The sequence below is a fragment of the Macaca fascicularis genome, chromosome 8 (assembly GCF_037993035.2).
Source record: "Macaca fascicularis isolate 582-1 chromosome 8, T2T-MFA8v1.1".
Classification (NCBI taxonomy): Eukaryota; Metazoa; Chordata; class Mammalia; order Primates; family Cercopithecidae; genus Macaca; species Macaca fascicularis.
Window position 1 is genome coordinate 62,885,918 of NC_088382.1, and position 18,037 is coordinate 62,903,954.

At 43.4% G+C, this 18,037-nt stretch overlaps 1 protein-coding gene across 1 annotated transcript; it reads left to right on the forward strand.

Annotated features, from left to right (window-relative positions):
* Window positions 1–1,348: 1,348 nt before the first annotated feature.
* Window positions 1,349–5,922, forward strand: NPBWR1 (neuropeptides B and W receptor 1). Its single transcript, XM_015454856.4, has 2 exons — window positions 1,349–1,526; window positions 1,915–5,922. The coding sequence occupies exon 2, from the start codon at window positions 2,112–2,114 to the stop codon at window positions 3,096–3,098; it is 987 nt and encodes a 328-aa protein (XP_015310342.3). The 5' UTR covers window positions 1,349–1,526; window positions 1,915–2,111; the 3' UTR covers window positions 3,099–5,922.
* Window positions 5,923–18,037: the final 12,115 nt, after the last annotated feature.

The window sequence follows — 18,037 nt, forward strand, 5'->3', positions numbered from 1 at the left end:
ATGTTCAAGTCGCCCTCATTTTACTGACTTTTTGCCCTTATTTCTTTCCGGCTCCAAAGTGCAAGAGAAGTGATGCTGGCAATTTAGATATGCCAAAGAGAAGCTGCAAATGCCTCCTTTAAATTAAAAGGTAAAACTTCTGGACTTAATAAGAAAAGGAAAAAAAATCATACGCAGAGGTTGCCAAGATCTACTAAAAACAAATCTTCTATCCATGAAAATGTGAAGAAGAAAAAAGAAATGCATGCTAGTTTTGCTGTTGCGTCGTTTTTGGATGGAAGAACGGAAACATGTTCCCACTGATGGCAATGGGTACTATCCATGGTTTCATCAGGCATCCACTGGGGCTCTTGGAACCTATCCCCCACAGGTATGGGAGGGTTACTGTATTTCTGGCCCTACAGGCTTCTACTGGCGACTTTAGGTTTCTCGGGATCTTAGGCCCCTTTCTCTAAGATGCATCCTAGAGGACCAGAAATGCACTTTATTTGGGCTTTGCCCGCTTTTGTGGAAGGGAAGCTTACTAGACGATATAATCTCGTGTTTTAATTTGCTGTCTCTCCTAAAGGGAATGTGGAGGGAAAAAAAAAAAAAGCAGAAATTGGAAATAACCAATATTTAATTAATTTCATTCGATTCTCAGGGGAACTGGTGAGGAACCTAAGATGGTTTCCGCTTCCTAAAGGTAGAATCCAAGGTCCAGGGAAATAGCAACAGAGGAGTTCAAGACTGCACCCTGCTAGTCCTTCCTTGGCTACTCTCCGCTGTGATCGCAGGATAGCTTTCATTTGCAGGAGAATCGGGCATGTGTGTGGATGAGTAGAGAGTGTGTTGAACAACTTGCAACAATTTATGAAATATGCATTGTCATGGTTCCTTAAAAGGCTTTGCGGAAGCCGTTTGTCTTTACTAATCAAGTCTTCACTTACACAAAAGTAGAAGTAGAAGTAGTTTTAGAAAACATACTAGCAATCTTCTATCCCCTTGAAGACCAGAGTAGCAGAAAACAGGTGATTTGCATTATAAAATTGCACTCACAGATTTCACATTACATTAGCCCATTTGTGTTACGGTGTTTAAAAAATGCAACAGGAGCCCCCACTGCATTGTTCTCCTTTAAAAATAGATCACTTACACCCTAACTTTGTTTTTCTTAAATTCGATTCTTAACAGGAGAACTTTCTATTACTTCAGATGGAGTGAGGTTGCACTACTAGGATGGAAGAAAGGAATCCCTTAATTTTGGGGGAATTTCTGTTCTCTGTTAGTTCCAAGACCATTTTACTGGGGGTGGGGGATGGGCGCGGCGGTCGGGGCAGTGGAACGCAGTCGCGGCTGCGCCATCCCTGCACTTCCAGGCGCGCGGGAGGGACCGGCGGGAACGCGAGCTGCGGACTCTGGCGAACGCGGGGAGGCAGACACCAGGAGGCAGACAACCAGCCGGCAGGCGTTTCAGCCTCCCAGCAGCCGGTGGGCTCCTCTCCTGACAGCTCCAGGAAAGGCAGACCCCTTCCCCAGCCAGCCAGGTAAGGTAAAGACTGCTGTTGAGCTTGCTGTTACTGAGGGCGCACAGACCCTAGGGAGACCGAAACTTGCCACTGCGGGATTCGGTGGGGTGACCTGGGTCTACTGAAGTTTCCTAAAAGAGGGGAGAAGGGTTTGTATTTTTCCTACAAAGGGGAGGATTCTTCTCTCTCTAGCACTTCGTTTAATGTATTCAACTGGTAGAAGTGAGATTTCAACAGGTAGCAGAAGCGCTCACGTGGAAGAGGTTTAGGGCATGATGGCGCCCTCCTCCACACACACACACACACACACACACACACACACACACACACCCCCCCCTCGGGACCGCGCCTTTTTCTAAAGTTACACGTCGACGAACTAACCTATGCTTTAAACTCCTCTTTCCAGCCCCGTGAGTCCGCGGCGACAGTGGGCCGTGGGGTGGCTGGGAACGGCACCCTCCTCTAGAAAAACCAGAGAACGGCTTGGAGAGCTGAAGCGAGCGTCCGCGAGCAGGTCCGTGCAGACCCGGGCTTCGGGACCGCTGAGTTCCGTGGGGCGGCCGTGGGGGACGCCTAGTCGCCGGCTCCTCTGCCTTCGTTGAGATGGACAACGCCTCGTTCTCGGAGCCTTGGCCCGCCAACGCATCGTGCCCGGGCTGGGCGCTGAGCTGCTCCAACGCGTCGACTCTGGAGCCGCTGCCGGCACCGCTGGCGGTGGCTGTGCCGGTTGTCTACGCGGTGATCTGCGCCGTGGGTCTGGCGGGCAACTCCGCCGTGCTGTACGTGTTGCTGCGGGCGCCCCGCATGAAGACCGTCACCAACCTGTTCATCCTCAACCTGGCCATCGCCGATGAGCTCTTCACACTGGTGCTGCCCATCAACATCGCCGACTTCCTGCTGCGGCAGTGGCCCTTCGGGGAGCTCATGTGCAAACTCATCGTGGCTATCGACCAGTACAACACCTTCTCCAGCCTCTACTTCCTCACCGTCATGAGCGCCGACCGCTACCTGGTGGTGTTGGCCACTGCTGAGTCGCGCCGAGTGGCCGGCCGCACCTACAGCGCAGCGCGCGCGGTGAGCCTGGCCGTGTGGGGGCTCGTCACACTCGTCGTGCTGCCCTTCGCAGTCTTCGCCCGGCTTGACGACGAACAGGGCAGGCGCCAGTGCGTGCTGGTCTTCCCGCAGCCCGAGGCCTTCTGGTGGCGCGCGAGCCGCCTCTACACTCTCGTGCTGGGCTTCGCCATCCCGGTGTCCACCATCTGTGTCCTCTATACCACCCTGCTGTGCCGGCTGCATGCCATGCGGCTGGACAGCCACGCCAAGGCCCTGCAGCGCGCCAAGAAGCGGGTGACGTTCCTGGTGGTGGCGATCCTGGCCGTGTGCCTCCTCTGCTGGACGCCCTACCACCTGAGCACCGTGGTGGCGCTCACCACCGACCTCCCGCAGACGCCGCTCGTCATCGCTATCTCCTACTTCATCACCAGCCTGAGTTACGCCAACAGCTGCCTCAACCCGTTCCTCTACGCCTTCCTGGACGACAGCTTTCGCAGGAACCTCCGCCAGCTGATAACTTGCCGCGCGGCCGCCTGACTCCCCCATCGTCCGGCTACGCAAATGCCCCGCCACCCCTGGCCCGCGCAGGAGGAGCCGCCGCCAGAGTGCGGGACCCGACAGGCCTCGTAGGCCTCCCGGGGAAACTGACTCTCTCCCCCATCCCCTACTTAGCAGATCGGAAGCGCTGCGGCTGCGCCAGCTGGTTGACCTTGCCCTCCAGGTGATGCGCGTCCACGCCGCGTGAGCAGCACTGCGGCTGAGATCGCCACGCCGAGCGCTACCTCACACAGAGGTAGAGGTAGAGGAGGGCAGAGGAGGAGGCGGGTGTTGCTGGGAGCCGCCCCCTCCCTGCCCTGCTCCCTGCTCCCCCACCCCGAGCCCTGGTCGTCTGGAACCTGGCTGGAGTAGGAGCTCTCTGCGCCTTCGAAGGGAGGCCCGAGGACGCTGCGGGCGCCCTTAGGCGTCGGCTCCGCGTGGCCCCTGCTGTAGCTGGCGCACAGCCGGGGCGGGTCACCTTGTCCTCCGCGCGCTCTGGGAAGAGGGTTGGGCGCGAGCGTTTGGCGCCCACCCTGTGAGACGCACTTGGCCTGGCGCCGTGCGCGGGGACGGCTGCAGAGGCCGCCAGCGTCTCTCAACTCGGGAAAACACACCAACTCGGGGTGCCCCATCGGGGTGCGTGTACACCCCTGTGTGGTATGGTGTGCGCGCCTTTGCGGAGGCATGAGATTCGGGGAAGGAGGGTGGCGCTTGGCTGTGACTGCCTAGAATATGATACGAATAGTGATCCTTCTTCCTGTATGCCCCAACTCCTTCTTTTCTTTGTCTTTTCTCTTTCCTATCCGTAATCTCCTCTGAAAATGTCTCAGACTTCCTGAGCAAGGAACCTGGAGTAGCCCGGGCGCGCGGTTCCGGCGCCCCACGTAGGAGCCAGCGGCCGGGCGCTTAGCGTCCGAGGACCGCAGGGCTTTGTGGTGGAGCGCTCGGGCTGAGCGCGCTTCACAGCACTGCGGCGCACTGGTCATCGCTGCTTCTAGAGGACGCCAAGCCCCACGCCCCATTCCCCCAATTGGCCTCGTCTCTTGTCTGACTTAGACCAGTTTGTTGTAACTGTTCATGTGTGTACTGTTTTTCAGAACTGAAAACTTTACAAATAATGTACATGTCTTAATCTCACGAGTTGCCATGAAGATCAAATAAGATAAAAAGAAATGCTATCTATTCTCTTGTGTTCCCTTTCTCCTCTGTGCTTCCTGGGCCCCGCCTTAGGGACAGCAGGAAGCAGAGATGACCGATGGCTTCAGGTTTTTTCTGCTGGACTTTTCACAGGGAGCTGTGGATTACCTGGGCTTTATTCCTTACTTGTAGACAGCATCCGGCAGGTAGTCCCGGTAAACCGGGTAAATACTGGTTCTGGAGTCATCAGGGATACTGGCCAGCATCCTACCTGTGTTTTTATCTCTGCATATGGAAGACAAAGTAGATTAAGAGAGAGGACTGGCACTGGGTTTGCCCAATCCTCTGCAGTTTAGCCTTAGACATGAGGGCGGAACCCTAACCAAACTCTGGTCATTGATTATGGTGTTTTAAAAGGTACTAATCTTTGGGATGAAGTCCAAACAGGATGAAAATTTCTACAAATGTTTGTTTCCTACTATGTCATATGTGAGACAAAATGTGAGTGTTGCAGCAGATTTTGTTTGCTTAGTTTGGCATCTTCAATCAATTTCTCAATTATTTAGGTTGAAAATAGCTTTTAATAAATATTTGGAAGGGAAAAACGCCCCCTTGGAATGGGGGGAAGCAAACCCCCTCTCTGATTTTGGTGAATGAGAATTGCTTTCTTAGCTCTCAGAGTTTTTAGAAACCTTGAAATAATTCATAACCATCAGTTTAGAAAATATACATTAAAAAACCTTCTGTCTTGGGTGGCAAATAATAGTTAATTGTTTAAAAGAAAGCTTTCATCTGCAATGAGTTTCAAATGGTGGACCTCAGGCCTCTCTCTCCTGGCCGGCTTCAGAGGCTTCTTGGAATTCATTTTAGTATCTTTTGAATTTCCAGGAATCATTCTATTGATTTTCCTTAAAATTCTCAAAATTATCTCATGAATCCTCCGTAACTTTTCAAAATTAAAGTTTTAAATTTAGAGTAACTTCTAGATTTACCTAAGGTGATGGACAAAGAGTAAGGTGAACATTTGGCTACAAACACAGCCGGGGTGATTGTCTGGATTCAATTCTCATCAGTCTTAATAAGCTCAGTAACTGGACTCAGATGGGGGACAGCTGAGTGATCCATCTGTCCACTGTTTCATCCCTACAGTAGATTGACCTCGAGCCTTCTTGGAATCTATGGAGATGACTGCTGGAAAAATACACTGGCTGACATTGCTATTCATCCCCAGCAAGGCATGGATTGGCTTCTGAGTATGCCTGTGGGATTAATTAGGACTCGGTAGTTCAGTTCCTCTTGGGCTTTCTGATCACTGGATAAACTGTTGTATCATTATTTCTAGGTAGTTGCCCTTCATATGAGCATGTAGACTGTACATCTCAGGCTTCCTTTTTATGTCTTGGGTAATCGGTTGAATAAATACACATATAAGCCAGACAAAAGTAGAATTTATTCACATCATTGTATTGCAAAGGTTTTAACACTGTGTTGAATTCTTGCAGTTTCTGTGTAAACTCTATGGTTTGGTTTTACCACTTTGAATAGTTAAAAATGTCTATTTGCTTTTACTTAATTTAGTACAGTTACGTAATGTATATGCTTATGTTTTCTCTTGATAAACGCAGAAACTCTATAGTACATTGTAGAGGAACTCAGTTTAAAATAAAAGCTGAAACATTCTGTGTAATAAGTGAGCATTCTATTTTCTGAGAACATGTTATTCACAATTCAGTCACCTTAGCATTTGTGCAGTATTATTATTTAAAAATACTACCTTCATTGGAAAAGTGATCTAATGAATACTCAATGAATAAATAGAATTATTTGACAGGACAAAATTAAGAATGAACACCCCCACCCCACTTTTTAATTTGGTTGATTGTGAAAATGATGCAAAGCTGCTGATAAACGCAGAGATTCTAGAACTTATGCTGGGCAGAGAAAGGATGCCAAGCTTTTGCCATACCATCAAAAGCCTCATTTCTTAAATATTTGAGCAGCTATGTGGAGGGGGAGAAGGGAAGATAAATTGCTTGAATTATTAGCATACACATCGCTATCAGCAATATGCATAGACATAGCACAAATATGCAAGGTGGAGAATCTCACCTGAAAAACCCACAAACTTATTATAAACCCTTCTTTCCTCAACAACATGCTGGGAAAACAACAGCAAGACAATAAAACAATAACCCACCTTGGATATTAATAATGTATGCTTATGCCCATTAAGAAAGAGATCAGAGAATTCTGCCCATAACAGTCTTTTATTAGCACAGCTTTGGGTCTGGCTCTTCGGCCCCCGTTTTACATACAAAGAAAGTGAGATACAAGGAAGTAGATCAATTTAGCCACGCCCACAGAGATCAATGAAGACTAATCAGAGTCATCCAGTTCCTATTCTATTCTAGGAATTGCGTCATCTTTTTTCAGCAGAGATGGAATTCGTTGCAATGTGTAATTTGGAAATATTAGACTAGAAAACGATATCTTTTAAATATTTAGTAGATTAAGCAAGGTGTATCTACCATTAGTTCATATGAGATAAAGGGAGGGTAAGATTTAATATTATAAAACTCCAGTCTTAATTCAGAGACTTACAAAGTGTATGGGGTTGTTGAAAATTATATGAGAACAAAAATTCTTAACAGAGCTGTCACACAAAGGCACCATGTGCCTAGCAGCCCCCATACTTTATGTACGTGGAACTGTGCTCCAGAGGGACTGTTCGTATAGGATACAATGCTAATGATGGCTCTATCTCCATAGAATGGAGCTTTGCAATCGATGATGCTGTCCTTGAATTTAGGGCAAGGGAAATTTATTTGTTTGTACCATATCTCATAAGGTTACATTGGTGACATCACATTAAATAAAAATAAAAGATGGAAAAAGGGAAGGAAATTTAAAATGATGTTGTTCAGAAACTGTCAGAATGCATGAACTGCGTACTTCCCACAGTTCCGAAGAAGATTTCTCTTGTGCCTGGGAGGCAATAGTGCACACAGACCTGATGCCCTGTTGGGCCAAGACCCAGAGAGCGGCTCAGCATTTTCCTGTAAAATCTGGATCTTCTCATAAAGATTGTTCTACCAGAAGGTTAACTCACCCCCATTCTGAGCTAACCCAAGGACCAGAGTCACAACTGCAATAACCAGGCCACCGTTCACCACGGAAAGAGTGGGTGTGTGTGTAGTCAACAATGTGGAAGAAATTGCTAGTGTTCCCAAAGGCGAGGGGCAAATCATTTGTGAATGCTAAATAGTAACAACAAAACGGATATCTTAAATGATTCATCCATTTGTCAAAGCAGCTTCTTCCTTTAGGCAGTGATGAATGGTCTGGTAGAGAAGGAAAAATCAGCCCTATTCAGTCACTGTGGTATGAATGCAGCAATCAAACCTGAAAAGATGTAAATATTTACACCTGCAAAAGTACCAAGTGAATTATCCACATTCTCCTACATAATACTGTTTTGATTCCTTTAACTCCTCTCTTCCAATAAAAATACCACTCCTCATTGCTACATTTCTATTTATTCTCTTTCCAGAGGAATTTCAGGGGTCTTAGTTAAAAGGGAGTTACATAATTCCTTAAAAAAAACTGCATCTTGGATTTATCATGAGAATTTATTATTATGGTTAAAGATTATACTAAACCTTTAAATACATTTATTTAAAATGAAAATGTATTTTAAATGTACAGAATATGTTAACTAATGAGGTTTCTTGTGACTTATACTTTCAGTTGAAAGGAAGAATGCATCTATATAACTTTTCTATTGAATCTTTCAAATGATAATGAAAACAATAATCCACATAATTTTTTGAACTTTCATTTAATAATGTTGAGCTCAATTTGTGTTTAAATTTTATGTTTGAAATTGTTTTATTTATTTAAACAATGAGATCTCACTATTTTGCCCAGGCTGGAGATGAACTCTTAGGCTGAAGAGATCCTCCTGCCTCAGCCTTCTAAGTAATTAAGACTACCGGTAAGTGCCACCTCGCCTAGCTTGAGACAGTTTAATTTTCATCAAAGTAATACATTAATTTTAAATTACATTTAAAAACATCCAAACGTAAAACATTTCAATAGCTTTAGGTGTACACATGGTTTTTGGTTACGTGGATGAATTGTATAGTGGTGAAGTCTGAGATTTTAGTGCACCCATCACGCGAGTAGTGTACATCGTACCCATTTTTCCACTCTGTATGCCTTTCGTACCCATAGCTTAGCTCCCACTTACAGGTGAGTACATACTGTATTTGGTTTTTCATTCCTAGTTACTTCACTTACAATAATGTCCTCTAGCTCCATCCAACTTGCTGCAGAAGACATTATTTCATTCTTTTTAGGGGTTGAGTAGTATTCCATGGTGTATATATGCCACATTTTCTTTATCCACTCATCTGTTGGTGGCCACTTAAGTTGGTTCCATATCTTTGCTATTGTGAATTGTGCTATCATAAACCTACAAGAGCAGGTATCTTTTTGATATAATGATTTCTTTTCCTTTGGGTAGGTCTCCAGCAGTGGAATTGCTGGATTGAATGGTAGATTTACTTTGAGTTCTTTGAGAAAACTCCATACTGTTTCCCATAGAGGTTGTACTGATTCCCATTCCCACCAACAGTGTGTAAGCATTCACTTTTCACCACATCCATGCCAACATCTATTATTTTATGACTTTTTAATAATGGCCATTCTGGCTGGGGTAAGGTGGTATCTCATATGGTTTTATTTGCATTTCCCTGATGATTACAGTGATGTTGATGTTGAGCATTTTTTCATGTTCGTTGGACATTTTTTTTTCTTTTTTTTTTGAGACAGTCTCACTGTGCTGCTCAGGCTGGAGTGCAGTGGCACGATCTCAACTCACTGCAACCTCCACCTCCTGGGTTCGAGCAATTCTCTTGCCTCAACCTCCTCAGTAGCTGGGATTACAGGTGCCTGCTGTAATGCCCAGCTAATTTTTGCATTTTCGGTAGAGCTAGGTTTCACAACGTTGGCCAGGCTGGTCTCGAACTCCTTACTGCAAGTGATCCCCCTGCCTTCGCCTCCAAACTGCTGGGATTTCAGGCATGAACCACCTCCCCTGGACTTTGTTGGCCATTTCTACATCTTCTTTTGAGAAATGCCTATTCATGTCATTTGCCCATTTTTAATGGGATTATTGGTATTTTTCTTGCTGATTTTAAACTTCTACAACTTTTGATTGTCGCAGAAGATTTATTATAAGCATCAAGTTTCCACCCAGTCCCAACTGGCCATAGTCCCTCCCAGCCACATGAACTATTGATTCTGGGATTTACCTCCTTGTTACTGACTTATAGGTTTAGGTTTATACCTCAATGTTTTACTTGCTTAATTTTGGACATTATGATAGTGAAGATTTTGGGGGCGGGGTTGTTGGCACTTTTGAAAGCCAGTTGTGTTCAGGGGATCCCTCCACTTATTCTGTTTTCAGACTTTTACTTTGTCTCCCTAGTTTTTGTTCCTGTACTTGGTTCCTGTCTTTTTGCAGCACCTGGTTCCCTGCAACGCATCTCTGGAACCAATTTCTCCAGACTGTGAAACTCCAGTCTCCAGCAGAGATGGGGAGTAGGTGTCCCCTGGCTGCAGCGGCCAGGCTGGGGAGCCTAACCATTCTTCACACAGCTTTCCTTCAGCATCCCTATTTGTGGCCCTGCAGCTCACTCCCAACTTCCACAGGCACGGTGGTCTCTCTGAGTAGCTTTAGAAGCAAATCAGATTGGATAAAAGGGACACTGCTGTAGACATTTCTGCATTTTGTTGCTTACCAGCGCTCCTTCTGCTGACCAACCTCTCGAAATCCACTGGTATCTCTCACCCTTGTCATTGCTTATCTAGCTCTTTGTCCATTTAAGAAATTTCTTTCCTGTTCTTATAGTAGGGCTTTCATAGAATATAACAGTAAATAAATACTGTGTAAATGCCATCATCTTAAACTGAAGTGTGTGTGTGTGTGTGTGTGTGTGTGTGTGTGTGTGTGTGTGTAACAGGTTCGATGACATTTTAGAGAAATTTCTTTCTGGCTTAGAAGAACTCGGTAAGAAATGAGTTACTTGGAAGAAGCCTAGTCTACAAATGTCAAGAAATGTCTTGGAATGAAATGATAAATTCAAGCAATCTAAAATATTAGGTTTCCCTGACAACCAGCATTCTGCTATTTGGAGATACCCACATGTATCTGTCCAGAAAGCGTAGCCCACTCGCCACAGAACCTCTGTGTAGTTCAGCATCACCCTCAGGCCAGGCCCAGCACACACAGCAGCAGTCATCATCCACATAGGCCAGGCTGCCTTTGAGGCCCGTTAATTAGATCAGCTTCTCCAGGTGGTATCAGGGCATCAGCCTTTCCAAAGCTCCCAGTCCAGACCCGAGAATGAGACGTGGAACAAAGCCATTCAGACAACATGCAGCTCTGAGAACGTGAGAATCAATGCTTGCCACTGCATGCCTCTGAGTTATGTGGCACTATTGTGGTAAAAGCTGAGACACTGATGTGATTTTATTTTCTCACCTATCAGTAATTATCAGTGATTCTGAGCTTGCTTTTAACTGCTCTCTTTCAGAAGCTTGCACGTTTTTAGAATCTAAAATATCAAAATATTGATTGTTTAGGCTTTCCAGGGCACATGCTTCTCTTGATTATAGTGCTTTATTTTTTAAAAAATCATACAAGAATTATTTCTTTGGCCTGTGGTGTGTATAAAAACTCTGTTTTTTTCCTTGCCATTAATATATTGAAATATAAATAACCCTCCAAAATAAACATTTTCTCTATGAGTAATAGTTTATGCCCAGTCAGTAAAAAAGAAAACTAGTTAAATTAATTATATTTGTTATTCTCAGTAGGGGGAGCAAAACTGATAAAATAAATCTGCAAGAGTTATTGTATTTTCTCTCTATTTAAGGTGTTGGTAAAAAGTGGACTTGCTGCCACCTTAAGGATGACTGGTGCAGAAAAATCGAGCTTTGCAGTTGCAGCCCTGCTAGTTTTTGTAGTAATAATGATAATAATAATAATCTTGAATTTTTCCCCGCTTGCTGGGTTGTTATCATAACATTCCACAGAAAGCGAAAATGTAGCAATAGTCTTTGCCATTTCTCTACTGCAGTTTGTTCCTTTACTATTGTTATTTTATTATCTTATTTTAGTTTTTTGGAGATGGAGTCTTGCTCTGTTGCCCAGGCTGGAGTGCAGTGGCGTGATCTCAGCTCACCGCAACTTCTGCCTCCCGGGTTCAAGGGATTCTCCTACCTCAGTCTCCTGAGTAGCTGGGATTATAGGTGTGCTCCACCACACCTGATTAATTTTTGTATTTTTAGTAGAGATGGAGTTTCACCATGTTGTCCAGGCTGGTCTCAAACTCCTGACCTCAAGTGATCCGCCTGCTTTGGCCTCCCAAAATACTGGGATTACAGGCATGAGCCCCTGTCCCCAGACTACTATTGCTATTTTAGACATTTTTTCTTATTACTATAATGGGATCTTCATACATGTGTTTTAGCTTGTTTTAAAAATCATTTCCTTAGGGTGTGCCTAGATGTGGAATTATTCCTTCATTTTCTCACGGTGAAGCCTCTGTGAGGCTTCCCCCTCCACCCTTTTGTCATATGAAAGAGGTGTCTCTCCAACGAAACATCAACTGCATCCGGTGGCTCTTGATTCCTTTTCTTTTCACCTTCTCAAGGGCTTGTTTCTTTTGGCTCCCTCTTCTCTCCTAAATTATACACATCCACATATTGCATAATATTTATTAGCATTTGTAGGAGATCAAAATATACCACTCCAAAATATGCTACTTTTATTATTTTATTAGTTTTTATTTATTTATTTTTTTTGAGATGGAGTCTCGCTTTGTCACCCAGGCTGGAGTGCTGTGGTGTGGCCTCAGCTCACTGCAACTTCTGCCTCCCCAGTTCAAGCGATTCTCCTGTCTCAGCCTCCAAGTAGCTAGGATTACAGGCAGGCGCCACCATGACCAGCTGTATTTTTGGTAGAGACAGGATTTCACCATATCGGTCAAGCTGATCTCAAACTCCTGACCTTAAGTAATCTGCTGCCTCAGCTTCCCAAAGGGCTGGGATTACAGGTATGAGCCACTGTGCCTGGCCTCAAAATACGCTACTTTGGCATGAGGATTATTTTGAGCTGAAGATAATTGAGAAACATTGGATACCAATTCAAAAACGCTCTCTGGCTAGGGGCGGTGGCTTACACCTATAATTCCAGGACTTTGGGAGGCTGAAGCTGGCTGATCACCTGAGGTCAGGAGTTCGAGACCAGCCTGGCCAACGTGGTAAAACCCTGTCTCTACTAAAAATACCAAAACTAGCTGGGTGTGGTGGCAGGCGCCTGTAATTCCAGCTACTCTGGAGGCTGAGGCAGGAGAATCGCTTGAACCCAGGAGGTGGAGGTTGCAGTGTGCCAAGATCGTGCCATTGCACTCTATCTAGTCTGGGGGCAAGACTTCATCTCAAACAAAACAAAACAAACAAAAAAGAACTCTCTGCCTCCCCTCCCATTTGCTTAAAAGCAGGCTGTCTCTGAATCACCAAAGACAACACTAGACTTGTAGCCCAGAAATGGCACCAAGAGGAATCTGCACAGCAAACCCTGCACATTTCTTCCATTAGTTTCCCTGTTACATTTACTTTCCCACAGTTTGCTAGCCCTAAAAACCTAAACCCATTTTTAAAATCTTGTCACTTCTCTGTAAGTTTATTGTTCTTTGTTGAGATGGTATGTAAGCCTAAGTTCTAATCACCCTTCAGTTACTCATCACTGAGTTTCTCCACATGTATGCATGCTGCAGATGTTAATAAACTCTGTTTTTCTCTTGTTCATCTGTTTTCTGTTGGTTTAATTTCCAGGGCCACATTCAGATAACCTAGAAGGGTAAAAGAAAAGTGCCCCATCCCTAAACATTCAAACATTCTAATATTTTCAACTTCAATGGTTAATTAAAAATAACTTCTTAGGGCTGGGTGCGGTGGCTCACGCCTGTAATCCCAGCACTTTGGGAGGCCGAGGTGGGTGGATCATGAGGTCAGGAGATCGAGACCATCCTGGCTAACATGGTGAAACCCCATCTCTACAAAAAATACAAAAAATTAGCCGGGCATGGTGGCGGGTGCCTGTAGTCCCAGCTACTCGGGAGGCTGAGGCAGGAGAATGGCGTGAACCTGGGAGGCAGAGCTTGCGTGAGCAGAGTCGCACCACTGCACTCCAGCCTGGGCGACAGTGTGAGACTCTGTCTCCAAAAAACAAAAAACAAAAAACAAAAAACTCCTTAAACTCTTCTCTGCAGATGAATGCCAGCTAATAAATGTAGAAACAAATGAAAGATTTTGAAAAATCACCATTTTGCAGTTAGAATATCAACCACATTGTAATAATTGATTTAAGCAAGGTTTATCAATGGATACAAAACTATTAGGTGGAAGGTTTTCTGGGAGCAAGGATATTTGCATGGTGCCAAGATAGCACCCCAAAGATCACTTGCTAATTGCAAGGGTAAAAGATAAACCTTTATAAATTAGAAATCTGGCTGGATTACCAAATAATCCAATGTAATGTGACTAATGACAAGACAAGCTGGGATTATGTGCTGTATGGTACCATGCACTATAGCATATATGACATGTTCTTGCTTAAGATGCTTAACTGTAACCTAATCAATTATTGGACTAATTTCTGGAGAAAATAGAAAATCTGGGGATATAAGAATAAGAAAAAAAATGAGGAAACAAATAAACACAAATCTAGAATGTGAGCAATTTCATAAGACAACTGTCTTGCTGAACTCTCCAAAAAAGTCCGTGTAACACACATACACCCAAAAGAGATGGAGGAAATGTTAAAATAGACTAAAGGAAAATAATAACCAAACGCAATGCATGCACCTTGACTGCATCCTGATTTGAAATGCCCGCTCTAAAAGAGCTTTCAGAGACAACTGGGGAAATCTGAATGTGGATTAGATTTTAGAAATTAAGTTTTTTGGTAAATTTTTTACTTATAGAAAAGATTTTGGTTATATAGAAGAATTTATTAGGATATGAAGGTATAAACGCGAGGGGTGAAGTCTTATGATATTTGTAATTTACTTTTAGATTATTTGGCAAAATATGTGTGTATCTTTAGAAAGCATGTACATCAAAACAGTCACAATTAGAAGAAATACAGGTGTTCTTCGCACTTTTCTTTCAGCTTTTCTCCATGTTAGAACACTTTCTTACCCCCACTGTCGTGTCCTAGTGGGAGTCCTGCCATCTCTTGCCTGCACAACTGAAACAGCCTTGTGAACTGATATGCTTCCCTCCAACCCATTCTCCTTGTAGCGGCAAGAGTTATCTTATTAAAGAATAAATTGTTTCACTCACTCTCTTGCAAATGTCTCTTAAGTAGATTTTCACTACAGTTTGAATAGAATCCAAATGTCTTACCATGTTTACCATGCTCTTTAGGGAACTGCCTGACTCCACCCTGCTTTGCTCCCCAAACTCTTCACGTGGCTACTTCCCCTGGGCTCACCACGCCCTAGGGGTCATGGCCGCCCAGACCCGGGCTTCTGCACCATAGTGTCTCCGCACCTGCTCTGTGCTAGACCAGCCATGCCGCCCCGGTTCTCACAGGGCCAACTCCTTATCCTTGAGGCCACTTATCTACTCAGAAGGAAGACTTCAGCTTACTACTCAATGCTCTTCTCCATTTTGACTCCTTGTTTCTGCTAGAATTTCTAGGTATTTTATTTCTTTGCTTCCTTGACTTTGTCTGTCATTCCCACTGCATGTGAGCCGCCTGATGGCAGGCCTGGTGCTTCCTGGGATGTCACTGAGCCTTTGACACCCAAAGCAGAATCTGACGTAGTGAGTACCCAGTGAATGGTTTTGAATGCGAGGATAGGTAAATGAATATCTTTAATGCTAGGCATTTATGTTTCAGGCAGCTTCGCTGCTTATTTAGAGTTTTGGTAAATTTTCTTTGAAATTTTAAGCCCTGGAAACAACTTTGGAGAACAGACAAGTCAATTTTCCAGAGAAGCCACCAGAGGGAGCACGGAGACCATTTTTGCAGGGAAAAAAAAATCCCCAGTATTATTAATTATTCAAGTCAGTTGGGTCTTTTATATCACTTCACCAGGTTTTACTCAGAAATGGCAATTTTTCTCATGACTATGTAACCACATCTTGTATATTAAAATAAAAATTACAAATTAAAGTTAAACCCACAAAATTTGAAATATTAATAGTTATAGATTCACTCTTTTTTTTTTTTTTTTTTTTTTTTTTTGAGACGGAGTCTCGCTCTGCCGCCCAGGCTGGAGTGCAGTGGCCAGATCTCAGCTCACTGCAAGCTCCGCCTCCCGGGTTCCCGCCATTCTCCTGCCTCAGCCTCCCGAGTAGCTGGGATTACAGGCGCCTGCCACCTCGCCCGGCTAGTTTTTTGTATTTTTTTAGTAGAGACGGGGTTTCACCGTGTCAGCCAGGATGGTCTCGATCTCCTGACCTCGTGATCCGCCCGTCTCGGCCTCCCAAAGTGCTGGGATTACAGGCTTGAGCCACCGCGCCCGGCCTAGATTCACTCTTAAACCAGAATTAAGAATTAAGAAACCACAATTAAGGTAACTTTGACCAGAAACAATTTCAATAATTGTATTAGTCTTCTGTATTGTTAAGATTTTGATGATATGTTTGCACACAATTGTTAAGAAATTTAAATTTAAATTCTATGCTTATGTATACATGATGAAGATATCAGGATTTTAATTTCACTATAGCTTTATTTGTATGTTATTTTTATATTATCCCAAACATTTGGATTTCTCCAAATACAATCAATTTAAGCATAACATACTTTTTCTTTTCTTTTCTTTTTTTGAGACAGTCTCACCTTGTCGCCCAGGCTGGAGTGCAGTGGAACATCTCAGCTCACTGCCACCTCCGCCTCCCAGGTTCAAGCGATTCTCCTGCCTCAGTCTCCCAAGTAGCTGGGATTACAGGTGCCTACCACCATGCCCGGCTAATTTTTTGTATTTTTAGTAGAGACGGGGTTTCACCATATTGGCCAGGCTGGTCTCAGACTCCCAGCCTCAGGTGATCCACCTGACTCGGCCTCCCAAAATGCTGGGATTACAGGCATAATTTGAGATATGATAAATTTTACATTTGTTGACATTAGTGCAACCATGATGATATAACTGTTTTTAGTTTAATTCTTACAGAGGAAACTCTTTGGGAAAAAATAACAATAACAACCCTATAAGATTTGTTATATTAATAACTCTTTTGTCCTGAAAAGTACAACATGTTTCTTGTGTATTCTTTGTATATGTGTGATACAGCAAAACAAATGTCTATTAATGCATTAAACAAGATCTAGTGGTGGGTCCAATCATTTACTACAGTTTTGAGGTAGTAATAATAATAAACCATGCTTTGAGAATTCTGCAATGCCTATACTGAGTTACGAACATTCCTGTCATCATTCTTGGTGACAAAGTCTTAGGTACTCCTAATGCTACTATAGTTTGTTGCCATATTCATAATAGAAATGCAAAATTTTAGTTATAGATTAGAGAACCTTTTTTTTTCCCTTCAATCCAAGTTCATAGATTGCTGAATTCTTTCTTTTCTCTTCTTTATGTCTCTTTTTACTAACTTTTAGGTTCAGGGGTACATGTGCAGATTGGTTATATAGGTAAATTTTATGTCACAGGAGGTTGTTGTACAGATTATTTCATCCCCCAGGTATTAAGCATAGTCCTTGAAAGGTAGTTTTTCGATCCTCACCCTCCTCCCACCCTCCACCTTCATGTAGGTCCCGGGGTCTGTTCTTGTGTGTTCTTAGCCACTGCTCTTTGGGCTCAGTTTAGCTCACAGTGCTGACAGTGGTTCTATTTGGGAACAGTGTCTGTGGGCACCTTTGCTTTTGATGCCAATTTTAAATCTTCTATTCAAATATGTAAGCTAGTAACCAAACTAAAGTCTAGCATTGACTTACCGATAGCAAAGGAAAATCTCCCTTTCAAAGAAAACGAGTTTGGAACGCCCCCATAAGCCAAGCTGAGAATCAAGAGACTCTTGTCAAAGACTATTGTGAGTAAATGCACAGTAATAAGAAATTCGAGCTTTGGATTTTCCTAAAATATTTCTGATGAGAGAGGAAATTCTTGGCAAGGTGGATGTGAGAAGTTTTCCAGGACTCAAACATTTTCACATTTATCACACAGAAAATGACTTTGATTGTCTGACATTATCCACTCTATTAATCAGAACATTCTGGCAGGCCAGAAAATGGGTCTCTTAGGGAATGTGACATAAAACAAAAGCAGATTTAGTTAGCATTAATAACAATAATTCTTTGTAAACTATATATATATACCATGTATATTTAGTAATCCTCTGTCACTTTTTCCTATACTGTGACTTAGTCATAGCTTTGGCATTTGTCATAATAACAGCTAAATATTTGGTCCAAAGTTACAAATGAAAATGTGCACAAATCTTTTCAAATAGAAGCAAATATACCAGAACTGATTTGTATTGTAAGTAGTTGAAAAAAATGGAGATTTTTGACTATACATATTCAACAGTTTATACTACATTTTTTGAAAAATTTAAGACTTTGACTAGACATGTTGATCTTTATCTGCTTATATCTGTGTATCTATCCATCCATAGACAGTAGTTTATACTCTAGTATTTTTTTTTTTTTAATTAGACTTTGGCTAAAACAGCATATGCCTAATACCTAAAGAATTCTATAA

Bases quoted from the DNA above. Each gene is read 5' to 3' on its own strand.
- NPBWR1 (XM_015454856.4), top strand. From the start codon at position 2,112: ATGGACAACGCCTCGTTCTCGGAGCCTTGGCCCGCCAACGCATCGTGC.